The sequence below is a fragment of the Bos taurus genome, chromosome 5, assembly GCF_002263795.3.
Source record: "Bos taurus isolate L1 Dominette 01449 registration number 42190680 breed Hereford chromosome 5, ARS-UCD2.0, whole genome shotgun sequence".
Taxonomy (NCBI): Eukaryota; Metazoa; Chordata; class Mammalia; order Artiodactyla; family Bovidae; genus Bos; species Bos taurus.
Genome location: NC_037332.1, coordinates 59880883 through 59901925, shown reverse-complemented (window position 1 = coordinate 59901925; position 21043 = coordinate 59880883). Strand labels below are relative to the sequence as shown.

The window sequence follows — 21043 nt, the reverse complement described above, 5'->3', positions numbered from 1 at the left end:
AAAGAGTCTGCCTGTAATGCAGAAGACCCGGGTTTGATTCCTGAGTCAGGAAGATCCCCCGGAGAATGAAATGGCAACCCAGTCCAGTATTCTTGCCTGGAAAATCCCATGGATGAAGGAGCCTGGCCAATTAAGAGGAGGTGAGTGGTTTAGATGCTAAGTGGTGTCTGATTCTTTGCAAGTCCATGGACTGTAGCCCGCCAGGTTCCTCTGTCCATGGGATTCTCCAGGCAAGAATACTGGAGAGGGTTGCCATTTCCTTCTGCAGAGGCTTTTCCCAACCCAGGGAGGAGGAGGTGAAGTATTAACCTATTTAATTTTCATTTAAATCTATCCTCCTAATGTGTATGTATTAAAAGGATAAAATTATAATATAAATAAACAAAAGCAACATAAGAGTAAGCAGACTTTCAAAGTACAGCATTCATTTCCTAGCTGTGTGACCTTGGGCAACTTCCTTGTTCTTTCTGTTTTGTTTGCTGATATATCCCCAGGGTCTGTTGCAAGTAAGAAGCAGTCAAATATTTATTGAAGGCATGAATTAAGGGACCTTGTTTTCCTTCTTTGTTAAAAAAGTGATAACAATAGCTCCTACATCAAAGAATAGTGGCAATTAAATGAAGTAACCCAGGTAAAACTGAATTCAATGTGGACATTTAGGAAACTTGGCTGTATTTCTAATGGAGATAATGTATGCAGACGATTAATGTGACTGTATGGTGCAAATACCTTGCAAATATCAGTTTCCTCCTTGATCCCTACCTTTTCCCCATACTGTAATTATGGAATCTTAAAATACTCACCTTTGAACCCCAAAGGGCCAGAGCACTTTTTCCTTCTCTGTTGCCTGATTCCCTGTCTTCCTAGCTCATACCAGGAATTGAGGTGTCAAGAAATAAAGGTCTTCCTTGATGAGAGAATAGAAGAGCAGGAGGAAGGGGAGAATGTCTGAGAGATTCAACCAGACCTTTGTGGTTGAAAATTGTTTATTGTAGAAGTAGAATGTCAGAGTTTGGGAGCTGGACTATGTGATTGTTTCTTGTATTATTTTGTTATTTTCCCTTTAGATTAGTGGGAGAAAACCCTATTTGGAAGATGAATTCCATGCTGGTGAGTACACAGCCTGCTGCTGTAGGTAGCACCCACAATGGTCTTGCAATACTCTGGTTGGCCCAGAGGTTTTATGTTTTATTTTCATAAGAGAGGTTATTCTCTCTGCTCTGTATTCATCAAATACTCTCTGAGAGCATGAGGTCTGAGAGAGAGTGGGGCTCAGGAGAGGCCACATGAGAGAAGAGTATCTCATGTGCTGCAGGAGCTATTCTAGGGACCACGATGAGACCACCTCCTCATATTGCATCATCAGTTGTAGTGGTAAAAAGTCTCCTGAAATTGAATCTCAGGTAACTGTATTGTGGGCAAAACATGATTCTTCTGAACATTTTCTGAACAATGGGGAACCAGATGAGAATGCCAACCGGCCAGGTGCTTCAGGCTGTGGTAGCAGAAGGGCCACTGTTTATCATTTTACTTTGTGTCGTTCCCCTCCCTGCTGCACCCCCCACCCCCTGCCCCATCTCCACCCCGGAGCATCCAGTGGATAGATTCTGGTTGTACAGTTAACTACCAGTTGTCTGCTTTAGGAAGGCAATATGGGGTAGTGGGCTATTTGTATCCAAATCCCAGGATCATCATTTAGTACACCAACACTTCCCATGTGACCTTGGGCAATTGCTTTAACCTTTCTGTATTTGATCAATTTATTTGTAAAACAGACATAATAGTAACAATAATGATTATGATAATAATAATACTTACATCATAAGGCTGTTATGATGATAAAAATAATACATGCAAAGCACTTAGTCTCTAACAGATGTTAAATGTTCTGTAGGGCCTAGCTGTAATTAATACAGTTAATAATTAGTTTCTTCTCATTGACTTCTGCCTCACTCAATCAATGAATGCTTAGGAGAGGTGACATGATTGGAGCAACTGGCCTTGTGGAGCAGACCACTGAAAGCTCCTATGGCTGCAAGGGAACAGTCTCTGTAATGGTGCAGGGTCCACTTAGAGTAATTGAGCTTTGGCTGTGATCTGAGACTGCCAAGGGCAATGCTTTGCTTGGTCCTCCCAGGAGACTTGGTGTTATTCATCTCATTACCCTAATTTTCTTCCAATAGTATAAATTAAGGCTGGATGCTTAGGAAACCTCCACTATCCCTACCAGATATTTCTCAGAGCTTGATAGAAGCCTCTTAAATTCAACCCAAAGTTTGCTACTAAGATCAGGCAAATGCTCCTGGGGCTGAGTGTATGAGGGTAGACTTAATGGGAGCTAGTAAAGCAATCTTTTCATAGAGGAGTCATATCACCATATACTCCAGAGTTTGGGGTTGGAAGGAGCTATAAGATCCTTCAGAAAAATAAGTTTGGCTATTAGTAAGGAATGAGATTTTAAGGACAGCATGTTTTATCATCAATTTTACTTTCAAAACTTATATATGAATACTTGATACTTGTCATATAAACAATCTCTTTTTAATACCTGCCTGATCTAAATCTACTTTATATCTCAGTCCTGAGATATTCTGAAGACTCACTATTATCAGTTTGTGTGTGTGTATCTATTATTTAATGTATGTGTGTAAATATTAAAGGTTAACTGTATCATGTTGAACCTGTATTTCTAAAAATCATTTTACATTTTCCCCCACAGCATATTAATACATAAAGTACATTTCTTTTAAGGATATATATACCAACTCATGCAAATCAGAAAGTATTCTATTATTTGCCTAACCCATTGGTTATGCAATGTATTCAAAAAATTTTTATATTAAAAACAATACTGCAATGAACACATCTGGTCCATACATGGTTCCATGGCACATACATAATTATGTTAGACATATTTATGTTTAGACATACTAACATAAATATGTTAGTACTGAGGGCCTGGGTTTAACCCGCAGTTGAGAAATTAAAATAGCACAAGCCATGTGGTACAGCTCCCCCCAAATAATAGAAGAATAAAAATAAATAAAAGTAAAATTATATATATATATAGTCTTCCCTGGTAGCTCAGAGGTTAAAGCATCTGCCTGCACTGCGGGAGACCCAGGTTCGATCCCTGGGTTGAGAAGATCCTCTGGAGAAGAAAATGGCAACCCACCCCAGTCCCTGGAGAATCCCATGGACAGAGGAGCCTGCTGGGCTACAGTCCACAGGGTCGCAAAGAGTCAGACACGACTGAGTGACTTCACTTTGGCTAACCCATTGGTTACGCAATATATTAAAAAACTTTTTATATTAAAAACAATACTGCAATGAACACATTTGGTCCATACATGCTTCCATGGGGCATACGTAATTATGTTAGACATGGAGAGGGATTCCCTGGTGGTCCAATGGTTAAGACTCTGACCTCTCAGTACTGAGGGCCTGGGTTCAATCCCCAGATGAGAAATTAAAATAGCACAAGCCATGTGGTACAGCTCCCCCCAAATAACAGAAGAATAAAAATAAATAAAAAGTAGAATATATATATATATAAAAGACATGAAGAAGTGGAAGTTTGAAATATATATTTATGTAATTTGATTTTCTGGATATTGAAAGTTGGTTAAAAAATTTTAGTTTAGAATTGAGAGCCCAGAAATAAACCCACACATATATGGACAGCTAATTTATGACAAAGAAGCAACAAACATAAAATAGAGAAATGATAGTCTCTTCAATAAGTGGTATTGGAAAAAATGAGCAGCCACATGAAAAACATTGGGAAACAATGGAAACCGTGACAGACTTTATTTTCTTGGGCTCCAAAATCACTGCAGATGGTGACTGCAGCCATGAAATTAAAAGACTCTTACTCCTTGGAAGGAAAGTTATGACCAACCTAGACAGCATATTAAAAAGCAGAGATATTACTTTGCCTAAAAAGCTCTGTCTAGTCAAAGCTATGGTTTTTCCAGTAGTCATGTATGGATGTGAGAGTTGGACTATAAATAAAGCTGAGTGCTGAGGAATTGATGTTTTTGAACTGTGGTTTTGGAGAATAGTCTTGAGAGTCCCTTGGACAGCAAGGAGATCCAATCAGTCAATCCTAAAGGAAATCAGTCCTGAATATTCATTGGAAGGCCTGATGCTGAAGCTGAAACTCCAATACTTTGATCACCTGATGTGAAGAACTGACTCACTGGAAAAGACCCTGATGCTGGGAAAGATTGAAGGCAGGAGGAAAAGGGGATGACAGAGGATGAGATGGTTGGATGGCATCACCGACTCAACTGACATTAGTTTGAGCAAGCTCCAGGAGCTGGTGATGGACAGGGAAGCCTTGTGTGCTGCAGTCTATGGGGTCACAAAGAGTTGGACACAACTGAACAACTGAAACTCAACTGACATGCAAAAAAAAAAGAAAAGAAAGAAAAAGAAAGTAGACCAATATCTCACATCATACACAAAAATTAACTCAGAATGGACTAAAGACTTGAACATAAGACCCAACACTGTAAACTCTTAGAAGGAAGCATAGATAGTCTGCTCTTTGACATTGGTCTTAGCAGTAACTTAACTCATGTCTCCTTAGGCAAGGGAAAGGAAAAGGAAACAAATGGGACTAACTCAAATAAACAAACAAAAAACCACTTCTGCACAGCACAGGAAACTATCAACAAAGCAAAAAGACAATCTACCTAATGGGAGATGATATTGTAAATGATATATCTGATAAGAGGTTAACATCCAAAAATACATCAAGAACTTATACAACTCAACAACAACAAAATAAATAAATAAAGATTAAGAAATGGGGGAGGAGGTGAATAGACATTTTTCTGAAGAAGACATACAGATGGCCAATAGGTATGTGAAAAGATGTTCAACATCACTAACTATTAGGGAAATGCAAATTAAAACAACAATAAGAAATTATCAAAAAAGTCTACAAATAACAAATGTTGGTGAGGATGTAGAGAAAATGATGCGGGAGGCAGAGAATACAGGTGCAGACGTTTCCCAACAGATTTCAGTAAGTGGTAGTATTTTTTGTAGCTGGAATGAGTCACTCTGTACGACCAGTGAATGCCCACATGTACAGGCCTTGAGTGAATGGCACAAGAGAAGGTTGAGTCAAATGTTCTTCCCCAAAGAGACAAGGAATTTGGGGATTCCCAAGCAGAGGATACACCTAAGACTATTACCTAGTTTCTAGATCCCTTTTTGTCACTAACTTCATTTGCTACCCATTCAAACTTGGCAACTCAGACCGAAGGCTTTTGAATGGGCTAGTGTTAATCGCCCTCAAAGGGGCACTGTAACACTTAACTATGTCATCATTGCTGAATGGTAGAGCCTGAAGGAACCCAAGAGATCATAATCCAACCTGGTTATTGACTGGTGACCTGAGTCCTTAGATCACTCATTATGGCCACACAATCAGGGGCAGACACAGGTTTAAGATCAAAGCTTTCCTTACTCCCAAGCTTTTCTCACCCCACTGCATCACAGAGTGAAAGAAAGGACTTTGCAGTTGTAAGGGAGGATTATTGAAACTCACAGTTTCCAGACTGTTCAGAAACTCAACTGGACACCTCTGTGTTACTCCAGTCTTCTTATTCAGTAGGGATTCATGTCATTTTGCTCCAACCTGTTTCATAATTATCTTTGACCCTGTACTATTTCCCGCCCGGAGTGCTGAGCTTCTGCCCCCATCCCTGGCCCGCCTCAACCCTGTACTAGTCTTTGGAGAATATCTTTAGTAACTGCTCAAGTTTTACCCGGAATATGGGCAGCCGGAATTCTCACTTTCTGGAAGTTCATCGTCCTACTCTCCACAGTCCCTAATTTATGGCTCTGGGACTCCATTTGGTTTTAATTCAGCAAAAGCCAGCCATCTCCCCAGGGAAGGTGAGAAGGCAGACATCTGGGGATCTTTCCCAACAGGCTCTGCGGCTTGCAGCTCAGCACCCTGGGGACCGATGTCAGGCACTGGTCCCTGGTCTTCAGTGTCTGGTCGAAGAAGGCAGTTTCCAGGGCTCTTAGGGGCCCGCGGGCCAGTTCCCTTTGGGGGTCGGGATTACTGGGAATACTAATTAATTCATTAGTGGGCTTGATGGATTATCAAGCTGTCTCCTGGCAGAGGGGCCTTGGGGGCGGGGGTTGGTAACAGATTGCTGCCCATAAATCTGCCTGTTGCCTCCCTCCTCTCCGTTTCAATGGCTCCTGGCCGCGAGGCCCGTGGGCCGGCCACTGAGCGCTGGTTGCGTTTTCTCCCCCGCCCAGCAGATGGTTCTAACAGGTTAGCTCAGAGCTTTACAAAAAGCAGCAGAGAAAGAAGGAAGGGCTGGGGATTGGCCCTCTGGCCCAGAAACCGTGTTGGGGGAGGAGACTGAGTCCAACTGCCCGGCATTCAGCCACTTACCCCTGGCCTCTCCCGACTGCATCCCCACCCCGCCCCCTCCCCGCCCCCTCCCCGCCCCCACCGCCGCCTTCCTGCTCCCTCTGAGTTGAATAGCCAAGTGTCTAACCGTCCAAGAGCTGTGATGAGGGGGACCCTGGTGAAACAGATTCCACCCTTCCCTCTGAAAAAGGCAGCTCTTAAAGAAAACTCAGTACCCTCCTCGACTCCCTACGAAGGCTGCACGCGCAGGCACACACACGAACACACAATTAAGCGTGTTTTGAGCGCTAATCCTATTGTGTCCAGTTCCTCACATCTGTCAGCTAAAGCAAGGAGCCCCACAGAATGTTCTGTCCCCACCCTCATCTTTGTCTCAATATGTTCACCTTTCTGCTAATCTCCTCCCTGCCCTCTGAACATTTCAGGGGCAGGATTCTAACACCACTGGTGTCATCAGCTCTCAAACATTCAAGGAGGTGGCTCGGAAGACACAAACGAGATCAATCCGTCCTATACGTGCTCATTGCAGCTGTACTCTTAAACACAAATTCCTCCATGGATAAATTTCCTCTGGCTGAGGAGTAGATTTTGATTCGGTTTTTAGAAGCTCACCATTCCTAGCATGTGTTATTTCATGACTCTGAAAATGAAGTTTATTTTACTGAGCAGATATTTCCTGGATAGGGATGTGAAAAAGATCAGTAAGAGCGTTGAAATTTTCCTATGAACAACTTTGTATAAAACAAAGTATTAATTTCTATTTTCTAGCTTTTGGGGAAGGACAAGAGTCATGTGACACCTATATTAGAATTAGAAAAAATTTAACAATTTCAAACCTACGGTATTTCTTTCAACTTTATTGGCAGTAAAACTTATGTTTTATTTTAAACTTTTGCACTTTTCCTTACAATAAGGCATAACTCTTCATCTCTGTCACAAACATGTGCTTGTTACATTGGTAATATAAGTGATTTCCAAAAAGCCTGGAGAATTGCCTTCAAGTCATTTCAAAAAGAGGTTGAGAATCCTATCTTGCTACTGCTAGAAAACACTTAAGTGATTAGATCATTTTACAGATGTGAAAATTGATGCCAGAAATGAAGTCAAACTATTAAAGTTCATGCAACCGTTTCCTCCTCAGAATGACTAGAAGATTGTAAAATTGTTTATACCTTAAAAGGAACTCACAATTATTTATTTGATCTTGGTAAATTTTTTACACCAGATAGTATTCCAAATTTGACAATCTCTACGATGAAGTTTCCACACTTTGACTTGGTAGTCTGGTCCACAGATAGTTCTCTGTCATAAAGCATATACATGTATTTTCTTTAAATCTTTTCAGATGTAGTTTTCTTTTTTCTCTTCTAGTGATTTAATCTAACTTCAAAATGCCACAGGAATTTTAGGAATTACTTGACCCTTCTTTCCTTCCAAATTCATTACCCTTAGGTGAACTTTTTCTACCTGAATGCGTAATGATATATTTTTTGAAAAACAATACAGGATCCTCCTTTGTAATTTGAGGAGTTAAGTGTCCTCAGAATGAAATATTTAATTCATTTGCTTTTTGTTTTTAAAATTTCAAACAAATAGAAAAGTTGAAAGAACAGGATAGTAAATATAGATATAGCTTTGTCTATATTCACTAAATAAAATGAAAAGGTTTTAAATGGGAATAAGTTTGACAAGTTTGAAAAAAGGGAGAGGAAGATAATTCTTCTACTTTTAGAGTTTGGAAGTTTTAAAGCCAAGACACCAATCCACATGTGTAAGATAACAGTCATTGATGCTGTGCCCTGGGCATGCATCTTTCTCAGTTTTTTTTTTTTTTTGACTTTTCAGACATGGGCCAATGTATTTTATTTGCCTTTATCCAAGTTTACCACCAATTCTCTTTCCCTGTATTGCCCTTTGGTCAAGTCCCATTTCTTATCTTTTTAACTACAAAAATGTCCAGTCCTCTTTTTCTTTACCTCTCAACTTCAGCAGCTCTTCTCTCATATTCCCCTCCTACTAACCTCTATCCCCATTTAAACAAACAAATGCATGGCTCAGCTGGACCTGACCAGAGGAGCCCTTTGAAGAGGGCGTGCCTTTCATCTGGGGAAGGGGAGGAGTTAGATTGCCGGCAGCATCACCCCTCCCTGGACAGCTGGGAAAGCAATCAAAACTGCTGCAACTCTGAGGCTCCAGCCAGAGAGCAGGAGCTGCCCAGAGGCTGTGGTCCTGAAAGCTCCACTCCAGGGAACTAGCCAGGGGGAGGAGGTACTGAAGACCGACTAAATCAGCTGCATCAGCCTAAAGGAGTCCTGAAGGAGCATATAGAACTCCAAGGAAGGAGTAGAATAGCAGTCAGGGAAACCAGACCCGGGGCAATTCTAAGAGGCAGTGGCCGGGTTTAACATGGATCGCTAAAAGCACCTCCTCCTATGCTCTGGATGGTCAGGGAGACTTGGCTTCTCTAAGTCTCCTCCGGGACACAGATTCACAGAGTTCACTCCAGGGATTGCTACTGACAGAGGTGAGCCAGCGATGGGGTGGTACGGGGATTACTGAAGTTTCTGTGGGTAGTTTCTGTAGACTTAGAGGAGCAATTAGGGTGAGGTAAGTCTCTTCTGGGCTAAGTAAGAAGGGAGTAGGATTTAGGAAACTTGAATGGAGAAGCAAAGAACGCTTTTGGACAGATATTAAAATTGTAATAATTTCACTAATTCCCAAGCATCTGTCACTCAAAGTGAAACTCAGATATGCCAATCACTTTTATAAAATAGGGATTATAAATTATCCACCATTCCTATCAAACCTATTTTTCCATTTTATTGATGCAGAAGAAAAGGGCCAAAGAAGAGGTGGGTCACCAAATATGTTGAAAGAATTGACCCAATCCACCATTCAGTTCACAGCATTTTTTACTATGCGAGGAGTGAAGGGAATGGGGTAGGAGTGATGAAAATAGAAACGGGAAGGAGAGAAAGGCATATATTTTCACCATTGGCCCCCCCTTTGCTTGGGTAAAAGTCCTTAGACTGTTGGCATCAGGGGGGAAACATTTCCTCTTCCTCAGCTCTTTCAGATGGGCAATCAGAAAAGAAAGATTGTCCATGTATAGTTTTGCCTCCTCTGTCTTTTATCATTCACTTACCCCTAGAAATATATTCAAAAAAATAATAATATATGTAAAATGCCTCCCTCATTTTGACAGAGGGACCAGAGATGAAATGCTGAAGAACAAGGAGGGAAAACTGAAGGACTGAGTAATTTCTGTTGGCAAAGTTCACCATCAGGATCTGAGGCTATGAAAACTTAAGTATGATGTAGCTATGCTGGATAAGGGGTGTGTGTGTGTGTGTGTACAAGTATTAATCAAGAAGGAAAGTGGAAGTGTGTAAAGGTTGAATAGTATTAGTCCCTCAGTTGTGTCTGACTTTTTGCAACCCTATGGACTGTAGGCCGCCAGGATCCTCTGTCCATGGAATTCTCCAGGCAAGAAGACTGGCGTGGGTAGCCATTCCCTTCTCCAGAGAATCTTCCTGACCCAGGGATTGAACCCAGGTCTCCTGCATTACAGGCAGATTCTTTACCATCTGAGCCACCAGGGAAACCCAAAAGGTTGAATAGGAAGAGCGCAAAACAGCCTACTGGCTGTTTCCAGGCAGCGTGATTTATGAGTACCCTGGTTTGCATTCTGTTGTCCGTGCAAAGACTCTGTAAATCCAAGCAAGACAGTCTAGTCTCTCTGATCCTTACATTTGCAAGAAACTGGACTGAATAGTCCCTGTCCTTTTTGTAGTTAGGATTTAGTCGTAGGATCAGGAGGTGAAGTTAGTACAATCAGCTTTTGAGAGGAAATATACTACCTAATCACTACAGACACACATGCAAGCACTCCTTGCTCACTTATTCATCAACTGAAACTTCTTTACAACTCAAAAATACTAAATGTGTAGGATGAATTCCAGGACAGTCCCACATGACAGTAATGCCCAAAGACCTCAGCCCCAGTGATGCAAGTATTGTGTGTGCTTATTTGCTCAGTCATGTCCAACTCTTGAGACCCCATAGACTGTAGCCTGCCAGGCTCCTCTGTCCATGGGATTCTCCAGGCAAGAAGACTGGGGTGGGTTGCCATTTCCTCCTACAGTCCAACTCTTTAGGATACTATAGACTGTAGCCCTTCAGACAGCTCTGTCCATGGAATTTTCTAGGCAAGAATACTAGAGTGGGTTGCCATTCCCTTCACCAAGGATGAAAGTATTAGGTCATCATAATCATTGCCTAAGCAAAACTTTTTGTTTTACAGAACAGATTTTTTTTTTTAATGAAAAAAAAAAGGGAAAAAATTGAATTTGAGAGAATTTTCCAAACTTGAAATTTCACAGAAGAATCCTAAAGAAAGGGAAAAATTCTGTATAAAGTGTAGACGCATAAGGAAATCCAAATTCTAAGATTAAAAGATAAAATGAGCTTTAAAAGATCAGAATGTATTTGGATATACAGGGGAGCCTGTATTGTGCCTCCAAAGCCAGTATTCATTGATTTTTGTCTTATTTGAGTCTGCTTCATGTAAATTTTGAAAGCTAATTTCTTTTCTAGGAATTGGGAAAACCTGAAAATTGTGTATTACAGAACTTTGTGCAATAGTGGTATAGATTTTTCCATACAGCTTTTATCTTTACATTTGCATAATAACTTTACAAAGTACTTGCTTTTATAAAAGCTTCTAAATGAGATATGAAAGACAAAAATATTATGTCCATTTTGCCCCAAGGGTAAAAGAATTATAATATTTTTTGTGCTCATATAATAAGTGAGTGATGGAACACAGTTTCGATTTCATGCTTTTTTCGATACACCTTGGAGCTGGTTCATTAACAGGCTGAGAACCATGGTAGAATTACTTACCTGTTCTGGACACAGCCAAGTTGGTTTCCTTGATTGAAACTCAGAAGCACATCGCACACATTTTCAACTCTCAGATAAAAAACTGGATGTTTATCTTTTTTCCCCTGCTGACCTTCTGATGAATTAAAGATATTTAGGTAGAAAAAGTCAAAGGAAAGGTTTTCTTCTGTATCTTTGGGCAATCCTGGCTTTTATTTCTATTTAAGAGACTCTTGATTTTTCTTCTCAGTGGTCTGGCCCTTGATTCTGGTAGGAAAGTCTTATCCCAAATATTGTCTAAACAGAGACAAAGGAAAAATGTCCAAGTGCCAAGGGTGGTCTCTATTCCACCAGAAACTTTATGACCCTGAAAATTCATGTGACTGAGGAGGAGTCCAGTCAACTGCTCTCTTGGAATTATAAAACAGGATAAAAGAGGTTAACTTCCTTCTGGAACATGGTAGAAGAGTTTTAGTCAACACAGCAGAGGCAAAGGATAGAGTTCTGTTCCCTCATCGTTTGTAACAGAATAGGAGCTTTGAAATTTCATTTCATTAGGAGGTTGGGGGAGAGGGTTTATCAGGGCAGTATTTGAAATTGGTGTTGAGATGGAGCCATTGGCTTTTGCTGGCATAAAATCAACATTAAGCATAGACTGTAATTACACCTATTTTGTCCATGTGGCCAGAAAAATTCATGGTGAACTTTAGGAACAAAATACCTCACAACTACATGGCATTTGGGAGAAGGCAATGGCACCCCACTCCAGTACTCTTGCCTGGAAAATCCCATGGATGGAGGAGCCTGGTGGGCTGCAGTCCATGGGGTCGCTGAGAGCTGGACATGACTCAGTGACTTCACTTTCACTTTTCACTTTCATGAATTGGAGAAGGAAATGGCAACCCACTCCAGTGTTCTTGCCTGGAGAATCCCAGGGACGGGGGATCCTAGTGGACTGCCGTCTATGGGGTCGCACAGAGTCGGACACAACTGAAGCGACTTAGCAGCAGCAGCAGCAGCACATGGCATTTACAATATCTGGCACTATTCGAAGTCTTTAAATGTATTTATGCTCACAATAAATTAGTGAGGTATTCCTACGATTATTCCTATTTTAAAGAGAAGACTGGACAGAAAGATTATGAAACGTGCTTAAGACCACATATTTGGTAAGTAATTGAGCTGAAATCTGAACTCAGGTAGTGGCTCAATGGTAGAGCTTCTGCCTGCCAATGCAGGAGACACAGGAGATACTATAGTCCATGGGGATGCAAAGAGTCAAAGGGGACTGAGTAAATGAGCACGCATGCACAATCTGACTCCAGGGTTTGTGCTGTCTAGCCATATTGGGTAAAAGGGAAGGTTATTAGGCAATTGTCAGATGATCTGAGCCAATCAGAGGAGGTTCCATCCAGATAATAAGGGTCACAGTAATTAATACAGTTTCCTTTTACTATTCACCCATGAGGAATAATTTGTATTTCTGAATAAGCAGATGTGTGAATGAATTTGATAAGAAAACCCCAGAATAAACACAAAACAAATAAATATATGGACAATGTTTTATATCATCAAAAGTTTACAAAATCCTTTCTCATATTTTTTGTCTTGCAAAACCACATAGAATATATCTTATCCTCACTTTATCAAAGAGGAAGTGAAAGATCAGAGAGCTTATGTACTGTGTTTGGGAACAATTACCAGGAATTAAAAGAGTTGGGACTAGAATGTGTGTTATTCCAGCTTCCATGTTTTGAAACCACACTATATATTCATGGGATTCTCTAAGAGCTTATGGACCAGAATTTATGGGAATAGAGAAAGTTAAACTGGAGCTATCTATGTCCTTTCTATGGTCAGTAAGAGAACAAAGATGAAAACTTGTTGCCCTTTTAATTGTTTTAGTCAAAGTCTTTTGGCTATTTTCCTTTATACCTGCTGTAAATCTGATTTGAAAGCAGCTCTTACAGAAACCATCCAATTATGTTAAAGGCAAAATGTAGTCTGTTCTGATCTAATCCCATGTTGTGATGGGTGTGAGGGTAGACAGCACTTGGCTAGTGTCCAGAGGTGGGAATGATAAAAAAACTCAAATGCAGAGGCTAGGATAGTATTTGGTTTTAGGACAATTGAGGAAACTCTCCTGCATCTTCCTTCTATCCTCTTCATGCATGTATGTACCACCCAATGCTAATGATGACAATGAAAAGGAGATGAGAGAAAGAGAAGAAAGTCACAAAGGAGAAGGAAACAGAGTTTTTAAAAAAAGGAGGGGAGAATAAATGAAAAACAACAAGAATCTAGCTTGAAGAGGAAGGAATCCTGGAATATAAGAGTTTAGAAAGCAGAGAACTCTTAAATAAGCCTCCCTTTGGATGAGGATCATTTCCTATTGACTTAGCTCTACTGACCCACATCTCCTGAAGTCAAAGTCTCTTTGTTTCTTCTGGTAGCTGTGATGAAAATAAAAAGGAACAAAAGCATAAAACCTAGTATTTGGAATCAGAAGAACTGGTGCTATGTCTTACTCTACCTGCTCTATGTCTTCATATTCCCATTACTTAATCTACCTGACCTGCAGTGACCTCAACTATAAAATGAGCATCAGAGTCTCCTGAAAGGAGAGACTCCTCAACATTTTGCTCTAAGACTACACAAACGGTATTACAGTGATGTGTGGAACATTTGGTTTCCCAAGCCCACTCCGTCCTCTCTGGCCTCAGAGTGCACCTGCCTCTGGAAGGTCTGTGTTACTTTAACAGAAAGTTAATTAGGTCTTTCACCCTCCCTCTGGATATTTGCCTGCGTTAGAAGTGCAGCTCAGCACACAAGCTCCATCATCCATATTAAAAGTGGGATTTTCTGATTTGGCCTGGGCAGCCAGTTGACCAATAGGTTTGAACGTGTGTTTTCAATAAAGCTGCTTACCCAGGAAGCCTTATTAAGTGAGTAAGTCAAGCTGACATGATTTCCTTGCTGATTAACATGAAACCTAGGCTGTTTTTGCCATGCAGTCGCATTAATTATTTATAGGAGGTAAATGAGGTTACAAGGAAAACAAGCTCAGATTACCAGAAACCATCAAACCATATATTTATACTTTTAAAAGCTACATACTAATTCCTGCATTCATTGATTTGAGGCTCAAGCCTCAAGCATCAAAAAACACTTATCATGTTCTCCCCTTTCTGATATACAAAGGTGATGGAGGGTTTAACATCTCAAAAACTAGCTGGTGAACTGGGATGGCCCAATGGAGTTTAGCAGATACTTTTATTTGGTAAATTATATACCTACAAATCTCTCAACAAATCTCAAAACAATTCAGGCTCTTCCAGAATTGAATGCTAAATGTTGACTAAACAACTAGTCTCTTTTGGTTTTCAAATAAGTTTTACTATTTTTTCATAGAAAATTCTGACTAAACAGTGTCTGTTAGGCAGGTGAGTTAAAATAGTTAGACTATTTGCATGTTTGCCTGAAATAGTCTTTTGCTATGTTTGCAGTCACTGTTTGGTGAAGTGTAAAATCTGTTCCAGATTTTTCATTTTTAATGAAATCTTATTATAATAGTTGCATGAAGATAATCTTAAATAGGTTTGGTAGAACTCTGGCTTGTAATTCTAGCAGCTGCTATTTTCTTGTCTGGTGATGTGAGATACATGTTCAATGAAGAGTTCTCACTTTTAACATATGGGTGGATTTGAAAGATAATCAATGGCAACCTCCTCTGTTTTCCTGATTCTTTCTAGACACCATGTGACTAATACCTCTAACACCACTAACATTAGGCAGACCACAAGGTGCTTACCAAAAAACCTAAGTGCTCTTTTGGCCATGGTGAGAGAAATATTTCATGATCATATGGTGTACAAGCAGAGACAGTGGGAAACAAGGGATGCTGGGGTTAGATGTAAGAGATATGTCTCTAAATAGAGATTGAGTAGTCCTTTGTAGAACATAAACTCTGAATGATCTCACTACAGTTTCTCATTTATTTTGTGATGTAAATATACAACAATTTATTAATATTATCACTTGATATGCTTTAAAATTTTGCAACAACTACAATTATTGTTTACATATTATCTAATTATAACTACTTCAGCATCTTCTTTCCCTTTCAGAAGTTTCTGTATTTGGACAATAATTTATATGCCCACCTTAGCTATTTTCTTTTGTGATCTGATTCTGCAAAGAAAGAAAAACATGTTTTGAGTGGTATATCAGCTATTTTGGAATAAAATATCCATGAGATGAAGAACTGGAGAATAAAAAGAGTTAGGTGTTGACTCTGCAATGAATAATCAAGTCAATTTCCTTTTTCTATAGTTGACTTTCTTATAAATACTACAGTTCAATGAGTGTGCTGGGCATTTACTTGAGTTTAGATTTGTTATTTAGAGTTGAGGGTTTGGGATAGATAATCATAAGTTGAATTCCAACACAAATTCCGTGCTTTACATCTAAGATGTAAAAAGAAAGTTTAACTTTAAACCAAGTCAAATGTCCACAGGCACTAACCATTGCTGTTTTTCTTCCCAGAGTCTGGAGATGGCAAAAGCTTATGTGAAACCCAAGGAGATGACAGAGTTGGTCAACGCACCATCTTGGATGGACAAAGGTCTGGCCTCTCAGAATGAGGCAAAGGAGGAGGAGAGAAGACTGGGTGCTTATGGAATGCTTGGCAGCTTAGCTGAAGATCATGACAGTATTGAGGAGGAAGAAGAGGAGGAAGAAGATGGGGAGAAGCCTAAAAGAAGAGGTCCCAAGAAAAAGAAGATGACAAAAGCTCGCCTTGAGAGATTCAGGGCTCGAAGAGTCAAGGCTAATGCTAGGGAACGGACCCGGATGCACGGCCTGAATGATGCCCTGGACAATCTGAGGAGGGTCATGCCATGCTACTCTAAGACCCAAAAGCTCTCCAAGATAGAGACTCTTAGACTGGCCAGGAACTATATTTGGGCTTTGTCCGAGGTCCTAGAAACTGGACAGACACCTGAAGGGAAGGGCTTTGTGGAGATGCTCTGTAAAGGGCTCTCTCAGCCTACAAGCAACCTGGTGGCTGGGTGCCTCCAATTGGGCTCTCAGTCCGTCCTCCTGGAAAAGCGTGAGGAGAAATCGATCTGTGACTCTGCCATCTCTGTCCACAACTTCAACTATCAATCTCCCGGGCTCCCCAGCCCTCCTTATGGCCATATGGAAACACATCTTATTAATCTCAAACCCCCAGTATTCAAGAGTTTGGGAGAGTCATCTTTTGGGAGCCACCCACCTGACTGCAGTACACCACCTTATGAGGGCCCACTTACTCCACCCCTGAGCATCAGTGGGAACTTCTCCTTGAAGCAAGATGGCTCCCCTGACCTGGATAAGTCCTACAGTTTCATGCCACATTACCCTGCTGCAAGTCTAAGCTCAGGGCATGTGCATTCAACTCCTTTTCAGGCTGGCACCCCCCGCTATGATGTTCCCATAGATATGTCCTATGATTCTTACCCCCACCACAGCATTGGGGCCCAACTCAATACAATCTTCACTGACTAGGGCAGTCAGACCAGCATTTCAGAGAAAGATGCCTGGAGACATTTTCCATAGCTCAAGTCACTGAGCAGAGGATTCGGTGACCTTAATGGGACCCTATAGATGTATATCAAACACAATAGTCCTAGGCTGTTTGGGTCTCCCTAACCTGTCACCCTCCTTTCTCATCAATTTCTCATATTGTATTGATTCCTTTATTTTGGGTCCTCACAAGAAATTATTTGATTGTTTACAATCATGTGAAAATTGATCAGAAGCCCTGGGTCTTATCCTAGTGGTGCCAAAACTCACTGGATGGTCTATGCCAATTCGTTTTTCATTTCTGGCCTCTGTTTACTCACTGGTAAATCAGGCAATTGTTCTAAGTTTAGATAATTTCTAAAGTTCTTCACAGTTATGAAATTCTATGACTTTGGGGGTCATTCCTACAAACTTCTTAACGGTGGAAGGATTGAGGCGTAATAGGAAATGGACACTATGTGTGGAATGATTGGATGGAAGTGCCAAAGGAGCACCAGGTGCATGTCCTTCAGACTTGATGAAAGGACTTCTTTGCATCCATCTAAAAATAGCTTCCAGAGGCTGACATTCTACCTTGATTGTCACTGTGAATAATGTTCTTTAAGAGATTAGCTCTATTTCTTACTGGGCTGAAAGCTGAACATATCTTCCTTAGTAATTTGAGAACCGTAATAGAGATCTCATACCAACTTGATTCTTGATAACATTTCAAAAGCACTTTTCTCAGTACTCGAAGTGGGGCAAGCAAGACACTGAAACCTTAGACTCTTCCAAGCCAACAGGACTTGGAGAATCATTTCATGACCTTCATAACCAGAGAGGCATGGAAATTCTGATGAAGCTCAGGTACTGCTATTGGAATCAGCAAACAACCCAGGTCACATTCAAGAGCAATAAAATGGCCATTGGATACTAACTAACCATCATTTTGGGACTCTTAACCTGTCCATAGGAAAACCGCTAGGTTTTCTTTGGCAAGATGAATTTCATTTGGTTAAAGAAAGCATGGCTAAAACCACTAACATCTGCCCACACATATTTTCTCAAAGCACAAGCACCAGTCAATTTATTGACCAAACTTGAATTTTTCCAACATATATAATTCCTTATCTCCTTTCCCACTAATCATTACCTCTTCTTCACTTTTAAAATATGTTATTACATATTGTAGATAACATTTCAAGTGACCAAACTTAGGGATGTAGAAATCAAATCCAAGGTCAGCAAATGCTTTTACCAATCTATGTCTTCATCATAGATTTATCCTGATTTGCAGGATGTTATATTTTCTTCATGCAACTCTTCTTTCCTTTATATTAGCAGTCATTTTGTTAAGTTTATTTTTTCCCAGAGAAATGTGATCTGAGAAGTTTCACTGTCCTGTTCAATCTGCCGGAACAATTATTTAAAACAAACCAAAAGCCTACATGGTTTACATGATAGTGGATCATATCCTGCTCCTGCCAGAGAGGATAAGTTTAGGAAGCAGGCAGGGTACACAAATAGGGCCAATGAATAAAATTGATAAGGCAGATTAGTATGTGATTTTCTACAGCTCAGCTAACTCCTAAAACCTGCCAAACTATTTGTGTATCAACTTTTTTTTTACCCTTAACTTATTATCTCCTTATAGCCAAAGTCATTTTCTTTCCATTTTGCTTGCAACACTAATCTTACTTTTTTTTGCACCCTTAATTTGTAAATCTACTTGAAAGTACCCTTGAAGAGAGATCCTAAACCCCATCAGCCACCAAAGTGGCTCCCCTCACCGTGATTTGCCCTAGAGGGAATAGACAAGTAAAATGATTGATGAAGCCATCCTAGGTGCTTTCTGAGTCTATACTGGTTCTTACCTTCCTGAGAAGTTATGGGGGTGGGGGAAGCTATCCTTGAAGTTAGCATTTTGTGGCATTTAAGTTTGTAGATAATGAATGTTGTCTGAGTTATTTATTAGATATTTATTTAATTTATTTCTCATTTTCATGCAAATTCCTTAGGTTGTATACATGTGCTTGCAAACCCTCCCCAAGACTTCATTTGGAAAGTAGCTCATAATTTTGCTAGGAATTCCTGAGTTTTGGGGTGAGGGCAAAGGAGAAAGTTAGTGCAAAGTTACCTATAAGAATTTTATAAAAAGCAGCAATAATTTGAATGGCTATGCAAGTTAATATTTCTTAGATTTTTTTTCTTCACTCTAAGATGAGCCAATCATTTTGGCTCATTGTTTATGCTTTTAGGGACTATGGTATCTGTGAACCAGTGTGGGATTGTTCAGAGATTTCATAATTGAATAAAATTTGTAAATGCCGTGTAATTGGAAAGAACCTACTCTCCAACCCTGGATGGTCTTTTTCTTCTGGGGACTTTATCCAATAATGCAAAACAATTGTTTAAACATTTTGTAAAAAAAAAAAAAAAATGTTTTTCCTCTTTTTCTAGCAGAAATAAAGCTGTGAGTCTTAATAGACATTGTGTTGTGTTTGCATTGTCAGTCTTCAGAGATTTTCTGTATTTTCACCTATTAATTTTCTTGGGCTCTAAATCCTATGAGCAACAGCAGGACTGCTGGCCCGTCTGGAGGATTTATACATCCCATATTTCAACTGATCTTTCCAGAAGATTTGAAAGGTCTAAACCAAGTAGTTAGAAGCCTAGATGCACTCTGCCACTCACATAATCAACTATCTGCAATTGAGGAAAAGAAAAATCTCCCGATTTATAGAACTCTATGGCTTGGAGCATTTTAAGCCATCAAAGAGATGACTTAGATGATGTACAGAGAGGTGGACCACAGGAAGATAAACTATTATCCAAAATTTAGCTGGGCCTACCAACTCTTCAAAAAATTATGAGGCATGTTTTTTGGCAACTGCCTGTTAACAGCTCCTTCTCAAGATTTTTTTCTTTCAGATTTTTCCAGTTAAAATTTTCCAGGGTCCCTTTTTACATGCATAATTGCTGATGACAAAGAAATAATAATGATGATGATAAAAATTAACTTTAATAAAATATTATTGATTAATCAAGGTAGAGAAATGGTTTAAAATATTTAAGAAACAAAAAAGAATGAAAGTCATCCTCCCACCCCCAATCTCCATCTGTCCAGTACTCACTCTCTAACTAGAAATCAATTTTTAATTTTTAGTTTACCAGTTACCAGAGATCTTTTATGAATATGTAAACAGATATTAGGTACAAATACTAAGTTCATTTATCCTCTTCTTTTTTTTCTATTATTGGTAGCATATCACGTTTCTTTCATATGTCATAAAAATCTCAATTTCTTGTTATAGCTGGTTAACATTTCATGGCAAAAACCATAATATGCGATTAAATTAAGTTACAAAATTTGGACTTTTCCAATCTTTTGCAATATTAAGTGAATAATAATGTACATGTCATTTGATGGGCTTCCCAAGTTGTGTAGTGGTAAAGGATCCAACTGCCAATATACAAGAGACATGGGTTCATTCCCTGGGTTGGGAAGATCCCCTGGAGTAGGGAGTGGCAATCCACTCCAGTGATCTTGACTGGAAAATTCCATGGACAGAGGAGCCTGGCAGTTGGGGTTGCAAAGACTCGGTCGCGACTGAGCACCCACACACTAGTGCAAGATAGTCTTATAAAATGGTCTGTCATTTGCTGCTTGTTAAAAGAATATTTAGCAAAGAATATTCTAGAGGAATACAAATAAATTGACGGATATCAATGATAATCACATCTAGCTGTTAGGAATGCTTAATATGTACTGTCATTTTTCTAGGTGATTTGTATAATATTCATTTAATCTAAAACAATTCCTATAACAGAGACATTATTATCACCGTCATTTTACAAATTGTAAACAAAGGCATAGAGTAACCTGTTCAAGCTCACACTGCTAATGAATGGTAGAGCCAGGATTTGAGCTAGATAATTTATCCAAACGGTTTGGTTGTTTGGCTGGTTGGCTGGTAGGTACATAAAGATGTCATATTTGCAGAAGGTTAGAGCTGGTGGAAGAGGAGGGATTTTTTTGATACTTCTCAAATTGTCCGTATGACATATGGCACCCTGTTATATCTATGACCCAGGCTGGCCCATACCCAAGCTCTGAAACAGAACCTGAGGAAAGACTCTCTTTCCACCAAGAAATGCTCAACTTTCAATTGTATGCTGCCTATGTAGATATAGGCTAGCTCACAGATC

General features: G+C 39.8%; 1 protein-coding gene across 1 annotated transcript; it reads left to right on the top strand.

Annotated features, from left to right (window-relative positions):
* Positions 1-8539: 8539 nt before the first annotated feature.
* On the top strand, positions 8540-19322 carry NEUROD4 (neuronal differentiation 4). Its single transcript, XM_010805253.3, has 2 exons — positions 8540-8930; positions 15836-19322. Exon 2 carries the CDS (start codon positions 15845-15847, stop codon positions 16835-16837), a length of 993 nt encoding a protein of 330 aa, XP_010803555.1. The 5' UTR covers positions 8540-8930; positions 15836-15844; the 3' UTR covers positions 16838-19322.
* Positions 19323-21043: the final 1721 nt, after the last annotated feature.

Excerpts from the sequence above, each read along its gene's own strand:
- NEUROD4 (XM_010805253.3), top strand. The coding sequence starts at position 15,845 with ATGGCAAAAGCTTATGTGAAACCCAAGGAGATGACAGAGTTGGTCAAC.